The 27,296-nt window shown below is 42.7% G+C and overlaps 1 protein-coding gene across 1 annotated transcript in view; it reads left to right on the top strand.

Moving 5' to 3' along the window:
- LOC128646975 (thyroid adenoma-associated protein homolog) overlaps positions 1 to 27,296 on the top strand; it is a 115,348-nt gene that overhangs the window by 47,957 nt on the left and 40,095 nt on the right. Inside the window, exons 13-19 of the mRNA XM_053699787.1 lie at positions 428 to 580; positions 1,622 to 1,731; positions 2,111 to 2,268; positions 4,568 to 4,710; positions 4,901 to 5,080; positions 5,207 to 5,352; positions 14,979 to 15,107. Of these exons, the coding sequence (XP_053555762.1) occupies positions 428 to 580; positions 1,622 to 1,731; positions 2,111 to 2,268; positions 4,568 to 4,710; positions 4,901 to 5,080; positions 5,207 to 5,352; positions 14,979 to 15,107 (1,019 nt within the window). The remainder of the gene's footprint in view (positions 1 to 427; positions 581 to 1,621; positions 1,732 to 2,110; positions 2,269 to 4,567; positions 4,711 to 4,900; positions 5,081 to 5,206; positions 5,353 to 14,978; positions 15,108 to 27,296) is intronic.

Genomic DNA, 27,296 nt, shown 5'->3' with positions numbered 1-27,296 from the left:
AAAAAAAAAAAAATAGACTTACAATTTACTTCCATTATCAAAAAGTACATAGAAGGGATTTCAGAATAGATTTGTCTGTTCCTGATAGTTTCAAGTTTTTACTTTTTAACTTGTTTAATTATTGCACTTTCAAAAGTATGAATAGGCCATTTTAAGTACACTGCTCCTTCCCTTGGTAAATATGTTTATATGTTTTTGTATTCTCATCTTTACATTTATTGGCAGGGCTGGATTTTTCCACTAGTCCTGAACAAACGGTAATAAATTACAGTGGACAAGTTAGAAATTAGGCTTATTACTATATTTATTATCATTAAGTGGATTAGTATTCCCCCCCCTTCCCAGGGCATCAGCTGAATATATCCTCATGTTTCTCTGCAGGGGAACTCTATTTATGTATTTATTTTCCTTCTATGCCCATTCTTAGACTTCTTGGAGTGGCTGCTTCAGCTAAGTGTATCCTCATTGTCTCCTGTGGGAAATTATCAGCGCCACTGCAGTGCTCTGCTCATATTATGTGCTTTACTGGAAACCTGCACTGACTGCTGGATACCCCAGAAGAAGAAAGGACAGCCCCCCAGTGAGTAATTTACTGCCAGAGATAATGCATCGCCCATACTTCAGATCCTGTCCTATTTTTATGCTATTATAATGTCAGCTATGAATATTATGATCTGTAATATCGCTTCTGCACATTCACAATATGTCATATTGATAATTTAAAGTGAAAGTAAATCCTAGCATTGTACAAACGCTAGGATTGACTATTGAAACCAATAAAGGGGACTTTCATTCATTAAGTATAAGATACTTCATGTAGAAAGCTCCTTTATTTGTTTCAACCGATCGCCGTTCTTAGCTGCTACAGCAGCCCATGGCTAAAAAAATGTTTTGCTTAGAGGTGACGTTTTCACCTCCTAGCCAATAGCCGTGTGGTAAATCCGGCTTGGCGCCCATGGGAGCCGGATTTACCACACGGCTATTGGCTAAGAGGTGAAAATGTCACCTCTTAGCAAAAAATTGTTTAGCTGTGGGCTGCTGTAGCAGCTAAGAACGGCGATCGGTTGAAACAAAGGAGCTTTCTACATGAAGTATCTTATACTTAATGAATGAAAGTCCCCTTTATTTGTTTCAATAGTAAATCCTAGCGTTTGTACAACGCTAGGATTGATTTTCACTTTAAGTAACTCAGTTTACTCCCAATTCTTAATTTAAAGGGTTATCAAATTCAAAATGTAATTTCTGATAAAATGTTTCTTTATAAGCAATGAAAAAACATTGTGATATGCTTCATTTCCTGTACTTTTAAATCTCAAAATTGTGAGTTTTACTCTTAGAGGGGGTTGTAGTGCATCCTGCAGAAATCTGAACAATCGCACTACAAAATGCTACACAGTGATTGCCTGATCAGTTCACAAGCTTACTTATATCTGTCCATAATTAGCATTACAACAGGTGGTACGATACCCAACACTCAAGGCTGAAATGCAAGATAATGCAAATAAAACTGGATTTTTGAATGCTGTTAAAGAATGTATTAAATTAGCAAATCGTTTGTAGTTCAATTTTTAATTACTTATATACTAAACGTTTACTTCAACTAGTTTTCTTATTCTTACAGAGGATTTGTCCATCCTTCTTAATCATGCAAAACAGCAAGGATGCTGGGATTTCTTCTCTGCACCCATCATGCAGGCACTCGTGGGCTGTATGCAAGATAGCACTAATGAGGTAACAGCCAGTGTTTGTAGGCTCCACATAATGAACATAACTCTTACATTGGCAATCTTTTGAGCCATATTTTTAAATCCTACATTTCTAAATGTCAGATGCAAAATACTATTTTATTCCCCCCCCTAATGATTTGCTGATGTATCATTCAAAATGACTGTATCAATCAATATGTATGTAATATAATGTTTACAGCTCAGTCTTTTTGACCCAGCATTCAAGTTGAGGGGAATATGTTTAATTTATTAGGCTATCATGACTTTTATATTATCAGAACATTTACTGATCTGTAATTTTTAAGGTCATATATATTAGCAGCACAGAGTGGTATTTGTTCCCATTATCCTTTCTTTACCCGGTAATGCTCTACTCTGCACAGATACGGGACATGGCATCAGATTTATTGGTACGGTTCTTCCCACCCATCCCAGAACCTGTCACTCAAGCCTTGTTTGAGCTTGGACAGATGAACCTTTGCAACCCCCGGGTACCTGTGGCAGAAGCTGGAGCCCTTATAATGAAAACCTTGCTGCAGAGGTACATACAATTGGGGGACATGCAAGAGTCCTATAGAACTGTGCATCTTAAAGTGGGGGTTGGGTATCCCCGAAGGGGGGGCATAAAATCTATATGAGGGTCCCCTCAAGATTTCAAAAAGTACTGTGCACAGGGAGATAAGAGCAGGAGTGGTCCCTTGTACAACTGTAGGCTAAGTTGCAATTACTAACCAAATAACAGCAGGGATTCAATTAGGCTTGTGTTTTAAATGTACGTTTTGTTTGGCTAAATGTCTGCAACTCTTCACACAGCCTTGTTCATAAATGAATGCTGTTAAAATGATTTGCATTATGTCATGAGTCACCAGGGCTGTGTGCATATGTATCCAGCCCTACAGATACAAATAATAACAACAATAATATTAATATGGTGTATGTATTTGTGTCAATGTTTGTGTGAGCAGCTTTTATTTCTGTATTTCACTTATTGTGATGTAGACACATACATTTTGTACCTCCTTCAAATGTGAGCGCACACACAGTTTCATCACTTGGCTAAAAATAGCAAATGTCAAAAATTAGAATGAACATTGAGCGCAGAGTACACACAGTGCATGGATGTTGCTCATCTCCACATGTGGCAGTGAAGCCTGCATGGAAAAATTGTATAACTGTCTGTCTGACAATGGGTTTTCACTTTGGACAATATTCTAACAATGGAGGGTGTGAAAAAGTTTCCAATGTAAAAAGGGGTCCCAGGTGAAAAAAAGTTTGAGCTTTGCTATTGAGTAGTATTTTTAAAATTACTACCAGAGGCTGTAATCTTTCCAATGTTTTTTACACCAAACACACACAGGCCCTGCAAATATTTTTTCTTTCTAATAGTTGTGAGAGTCCACAAGACCTTACTCTTGGGAATTACATCACCCGGCCAGCAGGAGAAGGCAAAGACACCCCACACCAGAGCTTTAAAGGGATATTAAACTTTTTTCTTTCATGATTCAGATAGATTGGTTCAGGACCCTGGGCAGCGCTTGCTTGATTGGTGGCTACATTTACTCGCCAATAAGCAAGCACTTTCAAGGTGCTGAATCGAAAATGGCCCGGCTCCTAAGTGTACATTCCTGCTTTTCAAATAAAGATACCAAGAGAACAAAGAAAAATTGATAATAGGAGTAAATTAGAAAGTTGCTTACAATTACATGCTCTATTTGAATCATGAAAGAAAAATGTGGGTTTCATACCCCTTGAAGTATCTCTCCCACTTCCCCTTCCCTCCCAGTAGTTCTTTTCCTCATCAAGGAGAGGGCAAGATAGAAATGTTAAGTAAATTATTCTTTAGCTCGGAGGGTTTCTGAGTTATCGCCTTTGTCTTGTGATCTGCCTTATTTGGTGTTTCATCAGGATAAGGCTTTGTTACGTATGGTGTCTGGGTTTTTGCCAAAGGTAGTTTCAGTGGAAAACATTAATCAGGAAATCGTTGTTCCTTATTTATGTCCTAAGCCACAGTCTTCTAAGAAAAAGACTATTGCATAATCTGGATGTGGTTAGGGCATTGAAGATTTATTTACAGGCTACGAGGGATTTTCGTCAGTCTCAAAGCTTCTTTATCTTGTACTCAGGAAAACAGAAGGGTCAGAAGGCTACTTCGATGTCTGTCATTTTGGCTGAGGGGTTTGATTCACAAAGCTTACTTGGAGGTGGGTCATCAACCGCCTGCCAGAATTACAGCTCATTCTATTCATTCTATCTCTGCTTTCAAGAATGGGGTTTCAGTGGAGAAGATTAGGGATGTGCATTTGGATCCTTCGTGAGGATCCAATTAGGGAAGTAAGCAGCAGCTCGTGTCCCTTGGATATTTTCGTAGCCGGATTGATACTTGTAAAAGATCCCCACTCTAAAGAGTGTTGATCTTTTACAGGAATCAATCAGCTTGGGTATTAGTTCCTAAGAGTAAGGTCTCATGGACTCTGACAACCATTAGAAAGAAATCGTAATTTATTCTTGCCTGATAAATTAATTTCTTTCTTGGTTGTGAGAGTCCATGAAACTGCCCATTTTTGTTGGTGGCGGCTGTTTTTCACCTCATTACCCTACTATCTATCTTTCTTCTTTCTTCCTATCCTTGGCTATATGCACTACTGGGAGGGAAGGGGAAGAGATACTTAAAGCTCTGATGTGGTGTTTCTTTGCCTCCTCCTGGTGGCTAAGTGATGTGATTCCCAAGAGTAAGGTCTCGTGGACTCTCGCAACCAAGAAACAAATTAATTTATCAGGTAAGAATAATTAAGTTTTTTCTATTCTCTGAATAAGATTATACTAATTATACCCTTATTCAGGCCAGATGCAGTAGTTCTGTTCCCTGGAAAAGCCCCTAACACTGCATTGAGCTTCTTGACCTGTCTAGTTGAAATGCTGAAGGATCATTTCCAATGTGCAAGGGAAAACCTGTTAAAGGCAGCCACCTTCAAGCCTTTGCATGGTGAGTTTCTCTTAACACCTGCTTCAGCAAAGAAAACAAACATATTTCAGAGAATTTTGTATCTTCTTTAAGAGTTTTTAAATGTATCGTAGTCTTTTGGTTGCCTTTTCCATCTTTCTGAATTTTTTTTGTCTTGGCTCATTCACCACCTTTGCTATATCTCTTGTGTTAACGTCTGCCTCTTAAATAGGTGTGCTCAGTGCTACACGCCTCTGTTTGCTGGAGGTTCCAGCTGTCTTACAGTCCCTCTCTCATGAAAATCTTGCTCCCAGCTGGTGTTGCCTTCTGAAGGACCTAGTGAGCACTCTGCAAGAGGTCACTTCATTTATCCTAAGTGTGCTGTATGGATCAATAGGTGCTAAACCTCCAGGTATAAGATGCAATTTGCTGATATGTTTCTACATCTTTATACTTTGCCAAAAAAAAATTCTTTATTCACAATTCTGTGGCAATGGTATCAATTTAAAATAACCCATTTCATCCATGTCTCCAACAGATGCACCAGCTCCATCGTTTGCAGACATGGGTAAGGCTGTTAGTGCTTTAATTGCACGTGGACAGGGCCTTGAGGAGCTTCAAGGAGCAATACTGCTATCAGAGGAGCACAGCCTCATTATGACCTGTTGTTGGGTTTCCTTAAAGGTTAGTAGAAATTCTCCCCATAGCAAATCAGAACAACCACATGCAGAAACCTCAATTAACTTCCTAATCTTGTATGTAGAGCTGCAACAACTAATTGACATAATCAATAATAATAGATTATGAAAATAGTTGTCAATGAATCTCATAATCGATTAGTTGGTCTGTTCACAGCACCAGCTGCTTTACTCAAATGAGCTTATGCACATGGTATTCTGTTTTATGGTTATGCCCTTAGACTAAAAAGAAGTCTACAGATGCTTACTTTTCATTTTTTAGGACAGTAATAAAATAGGAGTCATCATTTGGAATGTTTATATTAAATAAGGTGATTTAGGACTGTGTTTTGCATGATATAGTGCTAAGCTTGTTATTTACACCTAAACCTAGATTGATCGGATTTGTTATTTGAATTGATGAGTACTATTATCTGTTTGCACAATTATTAGCGGATCATTTGATATTGCTGATTATATGTACTGTATAGATAAATGTGTAAGGCTTTGTCCTGTTATTGATACAGTATATAGTCATTAGCGCTTTTAACTTTTTTTTTATTTTTTTTTTTTATTTTTATTAATTGTAATATGTACCAAATTCAACCTCTATAAGTATATATCTTATTTTAAGAGTGGACTAGATATTTTATCCCTAACCTTTATAGCTGATTATTTACCATTGCATATAGATATTCAAGATATTATGTTACAATGAAGTCCAGACTTACGTTAAGAGGCCCCTTGCCAAGGAGGAAAACACTTTGCATTGGTGGAGAGCTAACAAAGATAAATATCCCACCTTGGCAAAATTGATAAAACCCTACTTATGCATCTCAACACCGTGTGAGCGTGTATTCTCTGCTGCAGGAAATATAGCTGCAAAAAGAGAGCCAGCCTCAGCTAGGAGCATGTGGACATGTTGACATTTTTGCATTTCAATGCAAAGTTTCTGAAAGAGTGAATAACAGAATGTTATAAACAGTTTTAGTCTACCTCTTTCTAGTTCTACCTCTTTTCAAACAGTTTGTGGTTTTGTTTTATTATAAAAATTTGTCCTGCTGCTTAAAAATTGGACAGTTATGTAAAAGTTTTAGTCTGAAGTTTATATTTGTAACACTCAGTATGTGGATTTTATTTTAAATATAGGGAAAAAAATGTTTTTTAGCCGATTAATCGAAAAAATAATCGTCTGATATGAAAATAATCGTTAGTTGCAGCCCTACTTGTATGGACAATTTCCTTCTTCCTTACTTGTGGGAAATACTGAACCTGGCCACCAGGAGGAGGCAAAGACACCCCATCCAAAGGCTTAAATACCTCCCCCACTTTCCTCATCCCCCAGTCATTCTTTGCCTTTCGTCACAGGAGGTTGGCAGAGAAGTGTAAGATGATTTTGGAGTAGTACCTTATGGAGGGTAGTACCCTTCGAGATGGGACTGGAGTTTTAAAGTGTCAGTAAACCTTAAAAATAATGTTATATAATTCTGCACATAGTGCAGAATTATATAACATTATGTTAGCGCAAACTTTGTAAAACATAATATACCCTATGAATTTTTAAAAAAAAACGGCTGTTTTACAGACCCGCTCTCTGTGCTCTTCTGAGCGTGTCTGTTTTTTTCACACAGCGCATCGGGCCAGCTGTATAGTCACAGCCCGACCCGACCGCGCCATTATACACAGTGCAGCTCGCTCCTGCTGTCAGACAGAGCAGGAGCGAGCTGCACTTAGTGTTATGGCGCGGTCTGGCCGTGCTGTGACTATACAGCTGGCCCGATGCGCTGTGTGAAAAAATCAGACCCGCTCAGAAGAGCACAGAGAGCGGGTCTGTAAAACAGCCGTTTTTTAAAAAAATTAGAAGGGTATATTATGTTTTATAAAGTTTGCGCTAATATAATGTTATATAATTCTGCACTATGTGCAGAATTATATAACATTATTTTTGAGGTTTACTGTCCCTTTAAGTAGTCCTGTCAGCCTTTCCCTGCATCTCCAGACCCTAACCTTCGTCAATGCTCTCACTGAGAGTCTTTCTACAAAACCATCCAGACACATATTAACAGCTCCTAGGCAATCAACGTTGATGAGTTTTGCTGCCTGCTTTTCTTCACCCAAGTCCATGTCAGAAGCGCTGCTACAATCTGTCAAACTTGAAGGACCGTGTTTCTGTTCCACGGTATAGATTCCGATAAGACCGTTTCAATTTTTACACATATTGCAAACGCTAGAAGACACAGTGTGGCTCCTTTTATCTATATGGAATCAAGGGTTAATATCTCCTGAGGGGGATTATGAACAATTGGGTTTAATCATATATGCTTTATTTTATGCTGCTTTATGTGGAAGATGTTTATGGGCTCATAGGCTGAGATTGAACATACAGGTTTCACTTTCACTTTAAAGGTTGCACAGCTTTAAAAGCTTGGCACACTTTTTCTCATAGCAGGGACGGTCCTGCATTGTGCACCATGTGACCGGAATGGTTGAGGCTTCCATTGACCAAGTTACTACCGGAGAGGAGTTTTACCTCTGTTCTGTCTGGGTTATAGGAGGTGGTGAGTGCCCCAGCCCTTGGGGGTATAAAGGTGCAATTTTTTTATTTAAAATAAAGTTAGTTTTTTCTGTAGTCCTCCGCATATCATACTTTAGCTTTGGAGGATTCTGATTCTTTAGAGGGTTCTCCCTTTATTTCAAAGAGTAATGCTTGTTTATATTGTGAGGGAGCTCTGGAATATCTGCCCTCTCATTTATGTTCCATATGCCTTTTGATAAGGGGTGTCACGGCTACCAGGCTGCAAGGGTTAAACCCCCTACCCCCCCTACTACCTCACCCCTGTTGTTTCTCAGTGGTTTTGTGCTCCTCATAGCAACCGCGATCTCTAGGAGCCTCCTGTTGCTTGTTTTGTCCCATTGGAACTTGTCTTGAAAGAGCTGTTCTCTGACCAGAAAAACCCTCCTAGGCTGGCCGGGCTCCTGAAACTCCCAGTCGGCGGCCTCACAACGGACACCCACCTAACCCAGGAGGTCATCACAAAGATAATCTCGGCGGTTACCCAGCTCATGTTAGCGGAGCTTCACCAGTCTACGGGAGGTGTTTCTTCCGCCTCCGAAGTGCAGGCTCCCTGAGCACCCAAGTACCCCATGGGGCCTTCCGGGCCTACAAAGTAGAGGAGGAAGATATTGATTGCTATCTTCAGGTTTTTGAGACCCAATGTGAACTGCAGGGGATTGCCCACGCCGACTGACTAAAGGTCCTGATTGGCAAGCTGTCTGGACGGGCTTTGGCCACTTTCCATTCCACCCCTCCAGACGACCAGAAAGACTATGGCAAGGTGAAAGACCGTATCCTTGCTCATTATGAACTCACGCCGGAGGCTCATGGGCAGAAATTCCAGGCACCAAGGAAACAAGAGGGGCAGCCTTTCGCAAAATTTACAGCATTTTTACAACCATGTTCCAGTCAAGGTCAAGGAATTGGGTCCATGATCAAAGGCCCACCACAGCAGACCAGACGGCTGTTCTGGCGGACCAGTATGCAGATGCCCGGCTCCCGCCGCCATCAAGCCCCTGGCGGCTCCCAACAGGCCTGGCCGGTCTTTATCCCCCTGGCAAAAGTCAGGGACTCCCGAGGATGCTTCGCCTGTGGGCAGCCTGGACATTTGAGGCGGGAATACAGACACCATTCTGCAGCCCAGCGAAGAGACACACAGCACACCACCTGGGTAACCGCAACAGCCCGGACCTTCCAAGCTGCGGCCCACTATGTGTATGCCCCGGCCCCAGTGGACTACCCGAATGGGCTGAAGAGGAGGTCGGCACCCTACAGGAAGCTAACTTGATGGCCCCTGATAACAGTCAGCACCACAACTAGACTGTTTGGGTCAATGGGAAGGCGGCCCAAGGATTAAGGGACTCTGGGTCCACCATTACCCTGGTTCAGCCCCATCTGGCCTCCCCGTCTACACCCACTGGGCAGACCCTTGTTGTTCGGGTGGCCAGAGGCACCACTGTCTGAGTCCCCATAGGCCGTGTCCATCTGGCTTGGGGCGCCAGGGCTTGTGCTGTCGATGTGGGTGTGATGAAGGACCTTTCCACAGAGGTCCTACTGGGAAATGACCTTGGCCGCCTCCTCGTTTCAACCTTTTTTGGGGGATACTCCCCGGACTCCTGGCCAGTGACCACCCGCGGGCAAGCCCAACGCAGCTGGAGACCCAGGTAAGACCTTCCACCCACATCCCTGAACTTCCCCGACACCCTATCCCAACATCCTATCCCGACTGCCTGACCCCGGGCCCTGCCCCCCTTCCCCATCCGCTATCCTGGGCCTCCCCCTCCGACTTTGCCCAAGAAAATCTGAGCAACCCAACCCTTGCCTCCTTCTGAGGCCGCGTAGGGGCCGACCCCCAAGGCCCAGGGGAAGAGCAATGGGAGAACGGCTTGCTGTACTGGGTCTCCCAGAGGAAGAAAGGGCCAGTGCCCAAGCGACAGCTGTTAGTACCAAAAAGGTATTGGTCCAACCTGTTGCACATAGGGCATGACATCCCCCTGGCCGGCCATTTGGGCAGCTCCTGAACCCACCACTGCCTTTCCCAAATCTTTTTCTGGCCAAGAATCACAAAAGAGATTAAGGCCTATTGCAGAAAGTGTGTGGTATGACAAAGTAGGGAAAACCGGGGACCATACCAAAGCCCCCTTAAACCCCCTCCCCATTATTGACAAACCCTTTAGCAGTGTCACCATAGATATAGTAGGGCCCTTATAGCGCCCCAGTCCCTTCGGGAAAGAGTAAATACGGTGGTAGACTATGACACCCTGGGTCCTGGGATTCTGTGGGACTTTGGCTGCTATGGAGGCTCCGGTCTGTCTGGAGGGGCGGGAATGGCGGGAAAATTGTGGGATTGTCCAGTGTCTTATCAAGATGAGCTTTGTGTGTGTTTTTCAATAAAGTCAGGTCCGGTTTCACCGGAATGCTAGTATGTCTAGTTATTTGGGTGGGCTTCAGTTAAAATCACTTTCCTGGGCTACATAGCAGCCTGTTCCAGGCAGAGGTAGGACCCTCTGGCAGAGCTACCTAGTCTGGGTAGCCGGAAACTGCCACAGGGCGGGACCCTGAGTACTGGTGCTGTCGGGCATCAGCGGTGGCTACAGGCTATGGTCAGTTGCCAGCAACTTAGCTGCAGTCGGCAGGGAGGAAGAAGGACTCGTTTGGTGGAGCTACCCAGTCGGGGTAGCCGGGGTATACGTCACAAGGGGATTATATCAAATAAGGTTGACATGTTTGATACCACTGAGCCGCCCACCTCTGAGGATTCCTCATCTAGTGATGTGCACACCCTACATGCATCTTTTTATACACATGCAGCTTCCCATTGCACTGCTAATCCTCCATCTGGAGGGGGCCTTTTTCACCAAACGTTACTGGGCAGTTTCATGTGGCGGTGTCTGCGGGCATTAGTGCTTTCCTTCGCACTGCTAAGCGCAAGCAAAAGGTTAAATCTTCCACTCCTGCCCAGGAGGCATCATGTAATTTGTCGGATATATATGATCATTTATCCAAGGATGAGGTTCTCTCTGAAACTTCAGAGTATGAACTTTCAGGGTTGGAGTCTGCTGCATATAATCCTCCGCCTGTGGAGGATCCAGTTTTTAGATTTAGGTCAGAGCGTTAACGCTTTCTACTAAAGGAGGTTTTAACTATATTAGAGGTTTCAAAGGCCGAGCTGCCAGACGAACCTCTGGGTGTTAAATTTGATGGCATCATTTATTAAGGGTGAGTGGGACAGGATTAGACTCCTCTTTCCCATCGTCTGCCTTTTAAGGATCCTGGTTCCGGGCTCTCTATGAGGGTGGGTTTTCTTTTTCCCATACCTACTTGGTTGGCGCTATTTTAACGCTTGCCACACCTAATACTAACCCGTGTGAGGCTAGTTCGTCGTTCATAGAGCCGCCGGATATAAGGATGGAAACTCTGTTAAAGAAAGTGTTTCAATCTAGGGGATATTTTCTTTACTGGTGGTGCTTGTCGCCGCAGTTGCTGGAGCAGCTACCTTTTGGTGCGTCTCCTTCTTGAAATTAATCGAGGTGGAGGGTTCCCTCGACGTTTTTCAGGAAAGAATTAAGGCCTTTTAGATTATTTTATCTGTGCTGTTATTACACAGGTTAATTAGCCTAAGGCTAAGACTTCAGGTTTTCTGCTCAGGCTAACAGATATAACTTCTAAGTCTAGTCTCGTTCCCTCTCTTTTAAGGGAAAGAGTTTGACTATCTCCACGGTTTCAGGGGCCAAGGGTGCCTTCATACCGTAAGATTAGGAGAACAAATCTAAAGGACAAAGTTCATATTTTCGTTCCTTTAGTTCTGATAAAAACCCAGCGTCAGAGGCCTCCGCTAAGCCAGAGCAAACCAAGAGTTTTTGGAAGCCGGTGCAAGAAGCCCGCCGAGACTAAGTCTGCATGAAGGGGCAGCCCCCGATCCTATTTTTGGATCGTGTAGGGGGCTTACTGTCGCTCTTTCAGAGGCTTGGTTCAGGGACGTGCAGGAGGATCCTTGGGTCTTGGAGGTCATAGCTCAGGGTTACAAGATAGGTTCAAATCTCATCCACCCAGGGGCAGATTCATCCTCTCAACCTGTCTTTAAGACTAGGAAAGAGGGAAGCCTTTCTGGGGTGCGTAAGGGATCTGTCCTCCTTTGAAGTCATTGTCCCAGTACCTATCGCAAAGAGAGGTTTGGGATACAATTCAAACATTTTCGTGGTCCCAAAGAAGTAGGGAACTTTCCTTCCAGTTCTGGACCTAAAGTGCTTAAACAAATTTCTTTAAGTCCCCTCGTCAAGATGGGGACAATAAGGTCAATCTTTCCCTTAATTCAGGAAGGGCAGTTTATGACCACTATAGATCTGAAGTAGGCATTCCTTCACCTTCCAATCCACAGGGAACACTTCCAGTTCCTCAGGTCTGTGTTCCTGGACCAGCACTTCCAGTTCATTGCACTTCTGTTTGGTCCAGCTACTGCTCCAAGAATTTTTACAAAAGTTCTAGGGGCTCTTCTAGCAGTCGCCAGAACCCGGGGTGTAGCAGTAGCTCCCTACTTGGACGATATTCTGGTACAAGCACCATCGTTTCGTCTGGCGGAAGACCTTTCGGAATTTCTCCTCTGTCTTTTTTGATCCCACAGAGGGAAGATAGAGAAAAGAGTTCTCTTATTCCAAGCACCAGGGTGGAATTCCTGGGCACGATAATAGACTCCATAGACATGAGAATATTTCTAACAGACCAGAGAAGTTGCGAGCTAGCTTCAAAATGTCTTGCCCTCCAGACTTTCTTAAGGCCATCTGTGGCTCAGTGTATGGAGGTGATTGGGGAGCTTTTTGGGGTGCCAAGAAGGAGCAGGGTCTTTGGACACAGGAGGAGAGCTCCTTACCATTCAACATCTAGACCTTTGGACAATATTTAATGCTCTGAAGACTTGGCCCCTACTGGGTTTGTCCCAATTTATCTGATTCCAATCAGACAATATGACCTCGGGGGCTTACATGAACCATCAGGGGGGAACAAGAAGCTCCCTAGCAATGAAGGAAGTATCTTGGATTCTAGAGTGGGCGGAGACCCATAACTGTTCGCTGTCAGCGATCCACATTCCGGGTGTGGACATCTGGGAAGCGGATTTTCTCGGCAGACAATCTTTTCATCTGGGGGAATGGTCTCTCCATCCCGAAGGGTTTACGGAGATATGCAACAGATGGGGGAACGCCGGAGATAGATCTCATGGCATCCCGTCACAATACCAAGCTACCCAGATATGGGTCGAGGTTCAGGGATCCTCAGGCGGAGCTAATAGATGCATTAACGGTGCCTTGGAGGTTCAATCTAATTTATCTTTTCCTGCCATTCCACTCCTTTGTCGAGTGGTGGTTCGAATCATACAGGAGCAGGCGTCAGTGATACTGATTGCTCCATCGTGGCCGCGAAGGATATGGTTTGTGGATCTAGTGGGGGATGTCATCATCTCCTCCTTGGAGGTTACCTTGTCGCAGGAATCTGCTGGAACAAGGCCCCTTTCTTCATCAAGATCTAGATTCTCTGAGGCTGACTGCGTGGAGATTGAACGCTTAGTCTTAGCCAAGAGAGGGTTTTATGAGAGTGTTATTGATACTGTCATTTAAGCTCGTAAGCCGGTTACTCGTCGCATCTATCATAAGGTGTGGAGTACCTACTTATTCTGGTGTGAAGAGCATGGTTTGTCCTGGCACAAAGTAAAGGTTGCCAGGATTCTTTCTGTTCTCCAGGATGGACTGGAGAAGGGCCTCTCAGCTAGTTAATTGAAGGGACAGATTTCGACCCTGTCTGTTTTACTGCACAAGTAGCTCGCTGAGCTTCCGGCTGTACAGTCTTTTGTTAAGGTTCTGACTAGGATCAGGCCGGTGTTGAAAGAGAATTCTCCTCGGAGTTTAAATCTTGTTCTTAAAGTTTGCATCGGATTCCGTTTGAGCCTATGCATGAGGTTGACATTAAGTTATTGTTTTGGAAGGTTATTTTTCTACTAGCTATTGCTTCTGCGCGCAGAGTCTCTGAGATTTGCTGCCTTGCAATGTGGCCCTCCTTATCTAGTGTTCCATGCTGATAAGGCTTTTCTACAAACTAAGTTAGGATTTCTTCCTAAGGTTGTGTCAAATAGCAACATCATTCAAGAAATTGTGGTTCCTTCCTTATGTCCTAATCCTTCTTCATCGAAGGAACGTTTACTGCATAATCTGGATGTGGTTCGTGCCTTAAAGTTCTATCTTCAGGCTACGAAGGAATTTAGACAAACTTCTTCTCTGTTTGTTATCTATTTTGGGAAGCGTAGGGGTCAGAGGGCCTCTTCGACTTCCTTATTTTTTTGGTTGAGGAGTATCATCTGCTTAGCATATGAGTCAACGGGTCTTAAGCATCCTCAGAGGATTACGGCTCATTCTACGAGAGCAGTGGCTTCCTCTTGGGCCTTCAAAAATGAGGCCTCTGGATCAGATTTGTAAGGTGGCTACCTGGTCCTCCTTACATACTTTTTCCAAATTTTACAAGTTTGATGTTTTTTGGTTCTGCTGAAGCAGCCTTCGGGAGAAAGGTTTTCCAGGCTGTGGTGCCCTCAGATTAGGGGCCGCCTCTCTTTTTTTACCCTCCCGTTAGCATTCAGTGTCCTTTGGAGCTTGGATATAATTTCCCACAAGTAAGGTATGCAGCTGTGGACTCTCCCTGTATTAAGAAGGAAAACATAAATTATGCTTACCAGATAATTTCCTTTCCTTCTGTACAGGGAGAGTCCACAGCTCCCGCCCGTGTTCTCCGATGGGCAGCCCTAAATTTTTATTTATTCTTCTGGCACCTTTTTCACCCTGATATTTCTCCTACTGTTCCTAGTTCCCTTGGCAGAATTACTGGGGGATGAGAGAAGTGGGGGAGGTATTTAAACCTTTGGCTGGGGTGTCTTTGCCTCCTCCTGGTGGCCAGGTTCAGTATTTCCCCCAAGTAAAGAATGCAGCTGTGGACTCTACCTGTACAGAAGGAAAGGAAATCATCTCTTAAGCATAATTTGTTTTTCTCATATTCTACTTGCCTTCATAATATCTTGGGTTTCCTTCCATTTACCCTGTTAGGAGATTGGTGTCTTATTGGGACCCTTGGTTGAAAAGCTACTGTCTGTCCCTGCTGTCCTCCTTCCTCTCATTACTGTAAAGGAATCTGTAGCAACGTATCAGGATATATTTCTGAGATGTCGACATTGGGTGAGTACTGCATTGTAAAAAGAGATGCATACAAATAAATGTTTTAGTAGAATTAAACCTGTCATTTATTTTGCCTGTTAACATTTGCTGGGTTTTGCAATTTCAAAGCAGCAAAGGGTTACACCCATTGAAAACTCTAGAGTGTGTTTATCCGGGCTCATTAAGTGATTCATGTCAGCCGATCTGAATCATCTGTGCTGAGTATACACTTTTGTTTTACTGTGCTCTTGTGGGATTTCACCATAATCTCTCAAGATTTTATAGTAAACTTGGTTAACCTCTTGGATGCGCATGACGACTCATGGTGATGAAAATCGTGTTTAGTCATCCTGGGGGGTCCCCCTACTGATCAGGATCCTCTGGACCCTTGCTCTTGACATTGGAAAGGAGACTGGAGATAGCGCCTCTGTAATAGACCCCCTCCCCCTCAGGCAAATAGCACCTTTAAGTGCATCTTCAGGTTTTTGCTACTTTAAGGGCTGTTTACCAGCATCTTACATGAATATTTGACCCCTTATGTGAAAGAGGGAATTTATTTTAAATACGGGTTCACAACCCCCTTTTAAATGTCAGGTGATCACAAGGTAATGCTGCAAGAACCTGTTCAGTGTTTTGACAAGGTATAGGGAACACTTTTAGTGCCCCTATCCCCCCCCCCATAAAACACAGAGTGGTATGGACTCTATGAAAACACAGAGGGGAACTTATACCCATAATGTTAGTAGGTAATTGCCATAAAATGGCACCTACCTAATGTATTTACAATATAGGACAGTGGCTCCAAAGGATTCCCTATCCCCTAAAGACAGCATACAACACATAAGCGAGGGGTATTGTATGCTTATGTGTTGTATGCTGTCTTTAGGGGATAGGGAATCCTTTGGAGCCACTGCCCTATAAGGAGGGATTTACCTATTTTCAAAAGAGGGGTCTTATATCCTTTTAGATAGCCGGGGGTTGCCATAGAAATGCCTTTTATCATGCTCTGGGCTGTAAAATTTCCCCTAGCACCCAAAAATAAGCACTACAGTGAGACAAGCGACCCCTCTTTCCCAGGTTGACCATGGCATCAGTGAACATCTGACAGAACTATAGGTATATAGAACTACGTGGGGGTATGCACTAAGTTGCCCCCCACAATGCAAAGACAAACTTGACATCACTTATTTAAAAACAGCAAACCAGTATCTGTCATGTTACCAGATGATTGTCATAACAATGACAAATACCTCACAGCATTGGTTCTGTTTTGGGGATTCTGGAATCCATATAAATGGCAGAACTGGGAGAATTTAAAATATGTATATTTGTGAACTTCTATATAGGATGACTTTTGGTATAACTATTTTCTATTTTTTTATTTTTTTGTGTTTTTGTTTTGGGTTGTTGTTTTTTTTTTATTTGTTTTTTTTGCTTTTCAGTATTTTTGTTCTGCTGAGTGAGTTTGGAACATGTATAAATTGTCAAAATGAGTTGAGTCACCCCTCTTGGAAATCAGAATATTGTGTCATTTTAAAATGTATCTAATATTTGTATGTTTAGATATTTTATACATTATCATTTTCTCTTGTAAGGTGTATCCAGTCCATGGGTTCATCCATTACTTGTGGGATATTCTCCTTCCCAACAGGAAGTTGTAAGAGGACACCCACAGCAGAGCTGTCTATATAGCTCCTCCCCTAACTGCCACCCCCAGTCATTCTCTTGCAACTCTCGACAAGATAGGAAGTATAAGAGATATGTGGTGACTTAGTGTAGTTTTTACCTTTAATCAAGAGTTTGTTATTTTTAAACGGTACCGGCATCGTACTGTTTTACTCCTAGGCAGAAATTAGAAGAAGAATCTGCCTGGAGGTTGATGATCTTAGCGGTTTGTAACTAAGGTCCATTGCTGTTCTCACGCATAACTGAAGAGTATGGGAAAGACTTCAGTTGGGGGAACGGTCTGCAGATTAACTGCTTTGAGGTATGTTCAGTATATTTATTTCTAGAGAGATAAGATCTAGAAAATGCTGACAGAGCCTTGTATAATTGAGGTCAGCCTGATGCAGTGATTTAACGACTGGGATCATGCTTACAAAAAAGGGTAATCTTCATGTTAATACTCATATTTCTTAGTGACAAAACGTTTACATGTTATATAGAAAGATCGTTTTTTTCTCTGAGGGTGATAAATTGTTTTTTGGGGCCTAGTTTCCACATGGCTAGTCAGATACTCCTAGGAGTATTTTCTTAAGGCCCTCTGACATCGAGTGCATGGTGGGAGGGGCCTATTTTCGCGCTCTAGATGCGCAGTTCATATTCAGACTGAGACATCCAGCTTCCCTAAAGGAGTCCTCTGGCATCTGAGGACCACTATAGAGGGCTTATTTCTTCCCTAAATCGTATTTGAGGGCAGGTAGGAGCCACAGCAGAGCTGAAGCAAGGTGTTTAACTGTTAATTAATGTTTTTTAACGTTTTTCAAATCCAGTTTGGGGCCTAAAGGGTTAATCATCCATTTGCAAGTGGGTGCAATGCTACTTTAGTCCCTTATACACACTGTAAAAATTTTGAAGAGTTTACTACTTTTTAACACTGTTTTGCAGCTTATGTGATAGTTTTTTTTCTCTTAAAGGCACAGTACCGTTTTTGTTTAATTGCTGTTTCACATTTATTAAAGTGTTTTCCAAGCTTGCTGGTCTCATTACTAGTCTGTTAAACATGTCTGACATAGAGGAAACTCCTTGTTCAATATGTTTAGAAGCCATTGTGGAACCCCCTCTTAGAATGTGTACCAAATGTACTGAAATTTCTATAAATTATAAAGACCATATTATGGCATTTAAAGATTTATCACCATAGGTTTCTCAGACTGACAAAAGGGAGGTTATGCCATCTAGCTCTCCCCACGTGTCAGAACCTATAACTCCCACTCAAGTGACGCCAAGTACATCTAGCGCGTCCAATGCGTTTACCTTACAAGACATGGCGGCATTTATGACTAATACCCTCACAGAGGTATTGTCCAAACTGCCAGGGTTACAAGGAAAGCGAGACACACCTCTGGGGCTAGAACAAATACAGAGCTTTCTGACGCTTTAGTAGCTATGTCCGATATACCCTCACAATGCTCCGAAGCCATGGCAAGGGAGTTGCTATCTGAGGGTGAGATTTCAGATTCAGGGAAGACGTTACTTCAGTCCGTTTCTGAAATGACAGCCTTTAAATTTAAGCTTGAACACCTCCGCTTATTGCTCAGGGAGGTTTTAGCGACTCTGGATGACTGTGACCCCATTGTAGTTCCAGAGAAATTGTGTAAAATGGACAAATACTTTGCAGTGCCTGTTTACACTGATGTTTTTCCAGTCCCTAAGAGGTTTTCGGAAATTATTACAAAGGAATGGGATAGACCAGGTGTTCCGTTCTCTCCCCCTCCTGCTTTTAAAAAGATGTTTCCCATTGATGTCTATATACGGGACTCGTGGCAGACAGTCCCTAAGGTGGAGAGTGCTGTTTCTACCCTAGCTAAGCGTACAACTATCCCCGTCGAGGACAGTTGTGCTTTCTTAGATCCTATAGATAAAAAATTGGAGGGTCTCCTTAAGAAATTTTTTATCCATCAAGGTTTTATTCTCCAGCCTCTTGCATGCATTGCCCCAGTTACTGCTGCAGCGGCTTTTTGGTTCGAGTCTCTTGAGGAGGCTCTACAGGTGGAGACCCCGTTAGATGATATTTTAGACAGGATTAAAGCTCTCAAGTTAGCTAATTCTTTTATTTCTGATGCCGTTTTTTCATCTAACCAAACTAACGGCTAAGAATTCAGGTTTTGCCATTCTGGCGCACATGGCGCTATGGCTTAAGTCCTGGTCAGCAGACGTTCCTTCAAAGTCTAAGCTTCTTAACATCCCCTTCAAAGGACAGACCCTATTCGGGCGGGCCTGAAGGAGATCATTTCTGATATTACTGGAGGAAAAGGTCACGCCCTTCCTCAGGATAGGTCCAATAAATTAAGGACCAAACAGAATAATTTTCGTTCATTTTGAAACTTCAAGAGTGGCGCAGCTTCAGCTTCCTCTAATGCAAAACAAGAGGGAAATTTCGCCCAGTCCAAACCAGTCTGGAGACCGAACCAGGCTTAGAACAAAGGGAAGCAGGCCAATAAACCTGCTGCCGCCTCTAAGACAGCATGAAGGAGTATCCCCTGATCCGGGACCGGATCTAGTAGGGGGCAGACTTTCTCTCTTCGCCCAGGCTTGGGCAAGAGACGTCCAGGATCCCTGGGCATTAGAGATTGTTTCCCAGGGATATCTTCTGGACTTCAAAGCTTCATCTCCAAAGGGGAGATTTCATCTCTCACAATTATCTGTAAACCAGATAAAGAGAGAGGCATTCTTACGTTGTGTTCAAGACCTACTGGTTATGGGAGTGATCCACCCAGTTCCAAGGGAGGAACAGGGGCAGGGCTTCTATTCAAATCTGTTTATAGTTACCAAAAAAGAGGGAACTTTCAGACCAATCTTGGATCTCAAGATCCTAAACAAATTTCTCAGGGTCCCATCCTTCAAGATGGAGACTATCCGAACCATCCTCCCTATGATCCAGGAGGGTCAATATACGACTACCGTGGACTTAAAGGACACGGTAGTGTCTTAGACAGGCATTACCAGTTTGTGGCTCTTCCCTTCGGGTTAGCCACGGCACCAAGAATCTTTACGAAGGTTCTAGGGTCCCTTCTGGCGGTTCTAAGGCCACGGGGCATAGCGGTGGCTCCTTACCTAGACGACATTCTGATACAGGCGTCGACTTTTCAAATCGCCAAGTCCCATATGGACATTGTTCTGGCCTTTCTAAGGTCTCACGGATGGAAGGTGAACGAAGAAAAGAGTTCTCTCTCCCCTTTCACAAGAGTTTCCTTCCTAGGAACACTGATAGATTCAGTAGAAATGAAATTTTTTCTGACAGAGGTCAGGTTATCAAAGCTTCTAGCTTCCTGCCGTGCTCTTCATTCCACTTCTCGGCCGTCAGTGGCTCAGTGTATGGAAGTAATCGGCCTAATGGTAGCGGCAATGGACATAGTTCCGTTTGCACGCCTACATCTCAGACCACTGCAACTTTGCATGCTCAATCAGTGGAATGGGGACTACACAGATTTGTCCCCTCTGCTAAATCTGGATCAAGAGACCAGGGATTCTCTTCTCTGGTGGTTATCTCGGGTCCATCTGTCCAGGGGAATGAGTTTTCCGCAGGCCAGAGTGGACTATAGTGACGACAGATGCCAGCCTTCTGGGCTGGGGCGCAGTCTGGAACTCTCTGAAGGCTCAGGGTTCGTGGACTCAGGAGGAAGCCCTCCTTCCGATAAACATTCTGGAACTGAGAGCGATATTCAATGCTCTTCAGGCTTGGCCTCAACTAGCTGTGGTCAGGTTCATCAGATTTCAGTCGGACAATATCACGACTGTAGCCTATATCAACCATCAGGGGGGGAACAAGAAGCCCCCTGGCAATGTTGGAGGTTTCAAAGATAATTCTATGGGCAGAGGTTCACTCTTGCCATCTCTCAGCTATCCATATACCAGGAGTAGAGAACTGGGAGGCGGATTTTCTAAGTCGGCAGACTTTTTTCATCCGGGGGAGTGGGAGCTCCATCCGGAGGTATTTGCCCAGCTGATTCAACTATGGGGCAAACCAGAACTGGATCTGATGGCGTCTCGTCAGAACGCTAAGCTTCCTTGTTACGGGTCCAGGTCAAGGGATCCCCAGGCAGCGCTGATAGATGCTCTAGCAGTGCCCTGGTCCTTCAGCCTGGCTTATGTGTTCCCACCATTTCCTCTCCTCCCTCGTCTGATCTCCAAGATCAAGCAGGAGAGAGCTTCGGTGATTTTGATAGCACCTGCGTGACCACGCAGGACTTGGTATGCAGATCTGGTGGACATGTCATCCTTTCCACCATGGACTCTGCCGCTGAGGCAGGACCTTCTACTCCAAGGTCCATTCAAACATCCAAATCTAATTTCTCTGCGTCTGACTGCTTGGAGATTGAACGCTTGATTTTATCAAAACGTGGTTTCTCCGAGTTGGTCATTGATACCTTAATTCAGGCTCGAAAGCCTATCTCCAGGAAAATCTATCATAAGATATGGTGTAAATATCTTCATTGGTGTGAATCCAAGGGTTACTCATGGAGTAAGGTCAGGATTCCTAGGATATTATCCTTTCTCCAAGAAGGATTGGAGAAGGGATTGTCAGCTAGTTCCTTAAAGGGACAGATTTCTGCTCTGTCTATTCTTCTGCACAAGCGTCTGACAGATGTTCCATATGTTCAGGCGTTTTGTCAGGCTTTAGTTAGAATCAAGCCTGTGTTTAAACCTGTTGCTCCGCCATGGAGTTTAAATTTAGTTCTTAAAGTTCTTCAAGGGGTTCCGTTTGAACCTCTGCATTCCATAGATATCAAGCTTTTATCTTGGAAAGTTCTGTTTTTGGTAGCTATCTCTTCGGCTCGAAGAGTTTCAGAGTTATCTGCCTTACAGTGTGATTCCCCTTATCTGATCTTCCATGCAGATAAGGTAGTTTTGCGTACCAAACCTGGGTTTCTTCCTAAGGTGGTATCTAATAAGAATATCAATCAGGAGATTGTTGTTCCGTCACTGTGTCCTAATCCTTCTTCAAAGAAGGAACGTCTATTACACAATCTTGACGTGGTTTGTGCTTTAAAGTTTTATTTACAAGCTACTAAGGATTTTCGTCAAACATCTGCAGTGTTTGTTGTCTACTCTGGACAGAGGAGAGGACGAAAGGCTTCGGCATCTTCTCTTTCTTTTTGGCTGAGAAGCATAATACGCTTAGCTTATGAGACTGCTGGCCAGCAGCCCCCTGAAAGAATTACAGCTCATTCCACTAGAGCGGTAGCTTCCACATGGGCTTTTAAAAATGAGGCCTCTGTTGAACAGATTTGTAAGGCGGTGACTTGGTCTTCGCTTCATACTTTTTCTAAATTCTACAAATTTGATACTTTTGCTTCCTCAGAGGCTATTTTTGGGAGAAAGGTCTTGCAGGCAGTGGTGCCTTCCGTTTAAGTTCCTGCCTTGTCCCTCCCTTCATCCGTGTCCTAAAGCTTTGGTATTGGTATCCCACAAGTAATGGATGAACCCGTGGACTGGATACACCTTACAAGAGAAAACAAAATTTATGCTTACCTGATAAATTTCTTTCTCTTGTGGTGTATCCAGTCCACGGCCCGCCCTGTCACTTTAAGGCAGGTGTTTTTTATTTTTAAACTACAGTCACCACTGCACCCTATAGTTTCTCCTTTTTTCTTGCTTGTCTTCGGTCGAATGACTGGGGGTGGCAGTTAGGGGAGGAGCTATATAGACAGCTCTGCTGTGGGTGTCCTCTTGCAACTTCCTGTTGGGAAGGAGAATATCCCACAAGTAATGGATGAACCCGTGGACTGGATACACCACAAGAGAAAGAAATTTATCAGGTAAGCATAAATTTTGTTTTCTATATAAATTGCTAAATGGTTCAGTGCCAAAAATATATTTTATCTTCTGCTTTCAATTATCAGTTGTTATTAAAAATATAGATATAAGATCCTAAAACTATGGACTTTTCCGTGAGCTGAACAGATGCTAAATGTGAGACATCAAAGTTTGGGTTTGAAATAATAATTAGTTAATAATGAGTCATGTGCAGCTTTTTACTATAAACACTATAAAAATAAATAAGTCATTTTCACCTAGATTACAAGTTTTGCGTTATGGCTAGGGCTGCACAATTAATCGCATATTAAATTTAAAACCGCAATTTAAAAACCGTGATAGTATGCAATTTTTAGCCCCGCCCCCTATGACGTCACTTATGACGTACAGGAAGGAGGGCTGGCTGTAACTGTTCATTGCGTGTGGGCTTCTGTAGGGAAAGGAGGGGGTGGGGGGGGAGTAGAGAGGCTATGCAGGAGCTGCGCTATGGAGGAATTTGCCGGTTCGCCTCAGCTCTGATGGCAGCAGTCACAGCTGCCTACACAGGTAAAATAAAGCCTGTTTACACAGAAACAAATGAAGCCTCTTCTTTTAAAGAAAGTATTTATTGACGCAAACAGTTCAGAAAGTGCACCACAGAAAATAGCTCAGACAGTGAAGTACAAGTGCACTTTTACTCTACTGTCTGATCTATTATCCATGGTGCACATTCTGAAATGTTTTTAAACCCTTCAACAAGACTTTCTTTTAAAGAGGCTTCGTTTTTTTTCTGATGTATAGGAAGTTCATATGTTAATCATACCACAGTTAGAATGACTGCCCAAGAGAACATGACAATGTTGTTTCAGAAGACCTAAGAACTGGCTAGTGGCTACTATGTAACCACAGCACAGGCAGCTAATTTTATTTTTGTGGTTTGTTTTTTTATGCATTTTATGCATTATGTATTGGACATTGAGAAACATTATTATTAACGTTATTATTATTAACGTATTAAGATTCTGTAGTGTTAAATAATTTTTTGATTACAAAATTAAGGTGTTAGTCATTTATAAGAAAATAGTGATTAAAATCGTAATCGCAATTTTTTGGGTCCAAAATCCCGATATCGTCCAGCCCTAGTTGTGGCTGCGCGCAAATAGCGCATGCATAATGTTTATTGCGCACTCTTCATAAAGTAGGTATTACAAGTCTGAAAAGAACATTGTTACGCATCTCGTTAACACGAATACCGCGTTTATTTCACTTGCTTATTCATGACCGCATAATGGATTACCCCATAGAAATCAATGGAAACTGAAAAATAAACTGATTTTTCATCTAACACTCGATATCGCAAGAACTACACATTGCTCTGTCACATTACGCATACAACTTAATGGACACCAATAATAATCATGTCAAATGTACAAACAACAATCGCTCACACAACATAGCAGATTCACATTCAACAATCACAATTATTTACAACAAATACTACATAACATTTACACAAAACGAGGATTCAACAAATACGTTTGGATCTGCATCACGGAAGAAAAGAACAAGAACAACAAATTACACTCTTATACACAAAGGAAACATTCACATTGGCAATTAGGAAATATTTCACAAAAATAATTATTTAGAACAGTTAACAAATACGATAAGCTCAAAAATTATTATTGGGATTTTACGATACTAAATTATGATAATGTTCTGCAAACGATCACATCGTCACATTATACACATTCCTTAAAAACATGTGGATTTAGAAACGCAATATGAGCATGCGCAAATTCAAACAACTACTCCACATTGCACACATACAAATCTTCACAACCGCACACCTGGACCTCGTTTACTTTGCAAACTGGTACATGATTAAGCATATACATAGGCTATATAAGCACGCTCTGAACATGGATACTTTGACTGTATTACTTTTTCGGGACGGGTACAGGTCTAGGCGTTGGAGGTTAGATATAGTCAGAGAGAGAGAGAGAGATAGTGATAGAGTGTGTGTACGAATCAGTCTGGGTGAGTGTGCGAGTGCCGCTTTGTTTTTCATTCCTTACACATAGTTAAACATATATTTACTTTCATTTACACGCAAACACATTCAATACATACATACACATAGCAGTAACACTACATACACACACACACACACTCCATATCCCATTCCCTTTAATCCTATACCCATCCCATAGTTATATTTTGTTAATTTTAGACCAACTTTTTTTTTACACACCCTCATTTAGTGCTTTTTTATACGTTTGTCTGTTTCTTACTACCCCTTACCCTATTTTATAAAACCCATTCACACTTTGAGCACTTTTTACCTTTTTCCCATTATTTTGCCCCCCCTTTCATTTGTGCACTTTCACCTTCTGAAAAGGTATGGCGGAAAGGAGGAGTAGGGACGAGATTAGGGACAAGATTAGTGAGGAGATTAGGGAGGAGAGTGGGAGAGGAAGGGGGAGAGGTCAGGGTGGGTGGGCCAAGCCACATTGTTGAAGACGAACAAGTGGCTTGGCCCAGTGGGACAAGGCAGGAGCGCAGAGAGGGTGCAATACAGTCTGGAGAACAGAGGCTCACATCACAGGGGAAGCTCAGGGAAGAGAAGGAGGCCCTTATAATGGCCTATATGGCGAGGGCTAGGAGGCTGCAGGCACTGAAGGCTACCCCTGCAACAAAGAAAAGGTTATGGGGGGACATCAGGGATGCTGTCAACGCAGTGAGGGAGTTCAGCACCCCTATCGCGACTACAAAAGCGAGCTCAAGAAAAAAATGTCGGAGAGGCAAGCGACTACTGGGACCGGTGGCGGCCTGGAGCAGAGATTCATCTACAGCTGCTGGGAGGAAATGCGTCCCAATATCTCTGAAGTGGCCTTAGTCGGTATCCAAGGAGGGATTGATATCGGGAACCTGCACTTCTCATCTTCTGGTAAGGACATTTACTAATCTCTTTTCATCCACCTCATAACTCATTTGCACTCAAAATAAATTATGGATATGACTAACACAATTTTACGCTTTTTTAAACATTATTCCGAAAACGCATTCAGAATTACCTTGAGAAAGTTGTTTTTGAAGAAAAGCTATCACATATAGTATCTAGTCTCCAGATTATGTGTGCATTTAAACATATTTAAGACGCACACAAAAATACATTAATATTGACCATCTAGATATCCGAAAGACGGGTTTTCAAATACGTAAATCGTGTAGATTTTATTTGGATATGATTGAATTACTAAGGCAGCCCCTTAATACACTTTCAAATAAAACATTTACATCTTTTATTTGGAACTGTGCTATCTCTTATTCCTTTAATTTTAAAATATACAGAGTCTGCTCCTCCTTCACCCAGGCATGAGAGTGGTGCAGAAGGTGTCACGCCACCTCGGAGAGAACAGGAGGATACCGCTGCAGAAGATACCCCTGCAGCAACCCCCCCCCCCCACAATGCCCGAGGTGGAGCTGATGAGGGTCTTCCTACAGGAAATGCAGGACTCCCAGAGGGCACAACAGACACACACACAGTTTATGACCAACGCTGTGAACATCCTGATAGGACAAACAAATATGGTAAATGTTCTAAATAACATATTTCAGGTCCTCTGGGAGGGGCAGGCAGACCATATCCAGAAATGGGAAGACCACAAGAGCCTGGACCATCAGCTCCTGTGACTCCTCCATCTCCTACTCTGCCTGGTCAATCCCCAATCACTCACAGTACTCCTCCTCCCCCTCTTCCCCAACCATCTCCAATGAGGACACGTCTGAGGAGACATTTGACCACTCCAGAGCCCCACTGTCGTGGGAAGAAGGGAAGGAGGAAGAAGTAATTTATGTTTATATATTATTGTTTTTAATTTTAAAGTTAATGTGTAAAGGATAATTATGTGATGATGTTGTCTTCTTACACTTGTGGAGCACACACAGCTTCTATGGGACCGGGTCCATGGAGGCAGATTGTTTGCAGAGTGTGTTTTACAAGTGTGTTGAGACAACATCATCACACGCTGTCCTTGTTGATTAGATTGATTTGTTTTTGTGATGTGATGTCCAAACGTGTTCTCCTAATACAAACTAAGGACCATTACAATTATACCTGATGGTATAACACTGTGTTGATGCAAACAACATAGCTTAAACAAGAACATATGCTAACATATACTAATCCTTATGGCTTATTGGTATATCTACATGTGCTTGTTAAATATAGCAAATATTGTATTTATTTAAAAAGCCTGTATGCCATATTTCTTTCGGTGTGTTCTGTGTTGACAACATTGAATATGTAAAATAAAGTGTATTTTTGGAAAGCTAGCTTAAAGTGTTTGACTTATTTTGGAAATGTATTTCATTTAAAGGTGCGTGAAAGCAGAAAATTCTCTTTCATGATTTTGACAGAGAGTAACATTTGAAACAAGTTTCACATTTACTTATATTATTATTTAATTTGCTTCATTGTCTTGTTATCCTTTGCTGAAAGGTTTATCTAGGAACGCTCAGGAGCAGCAAAGAACCTAGCTTCTATCTGCTGATTGCTGGCTGTATATATATACCGATTGTCATTGCCTCACCCATGTGTTCACTTAGAAACCAGTAGTGTATTGATGCTCCTTCAAAAAATTATACCAAGAGAATGAAGCAAATTTTATAATAGAAGTAAATAGGAAAGTTGTTTAAAATTGCATGTTCTACATAACTAATCAAAGATACATTTAGGGTTACATGTCC

The sequence above is a fragment of the Bombina bombina genome, chromosome 2 (genome assembly GCF_027579735.1).
Source record: "Bombina bombina isolate aBomBom1 chromosome 2, aBomBom1.pri, whole genome shotgun sequence".
NCBI lineage: Eukaryota > Metazoa > Chordata > Amphibia > Anura > Bombinatoridae > Bombina > Bombina bombina.
Note: the sequence above shows the minus strand (reverse complement) of the source record. Positions and strands in the feature narration are given on the sequence as shown.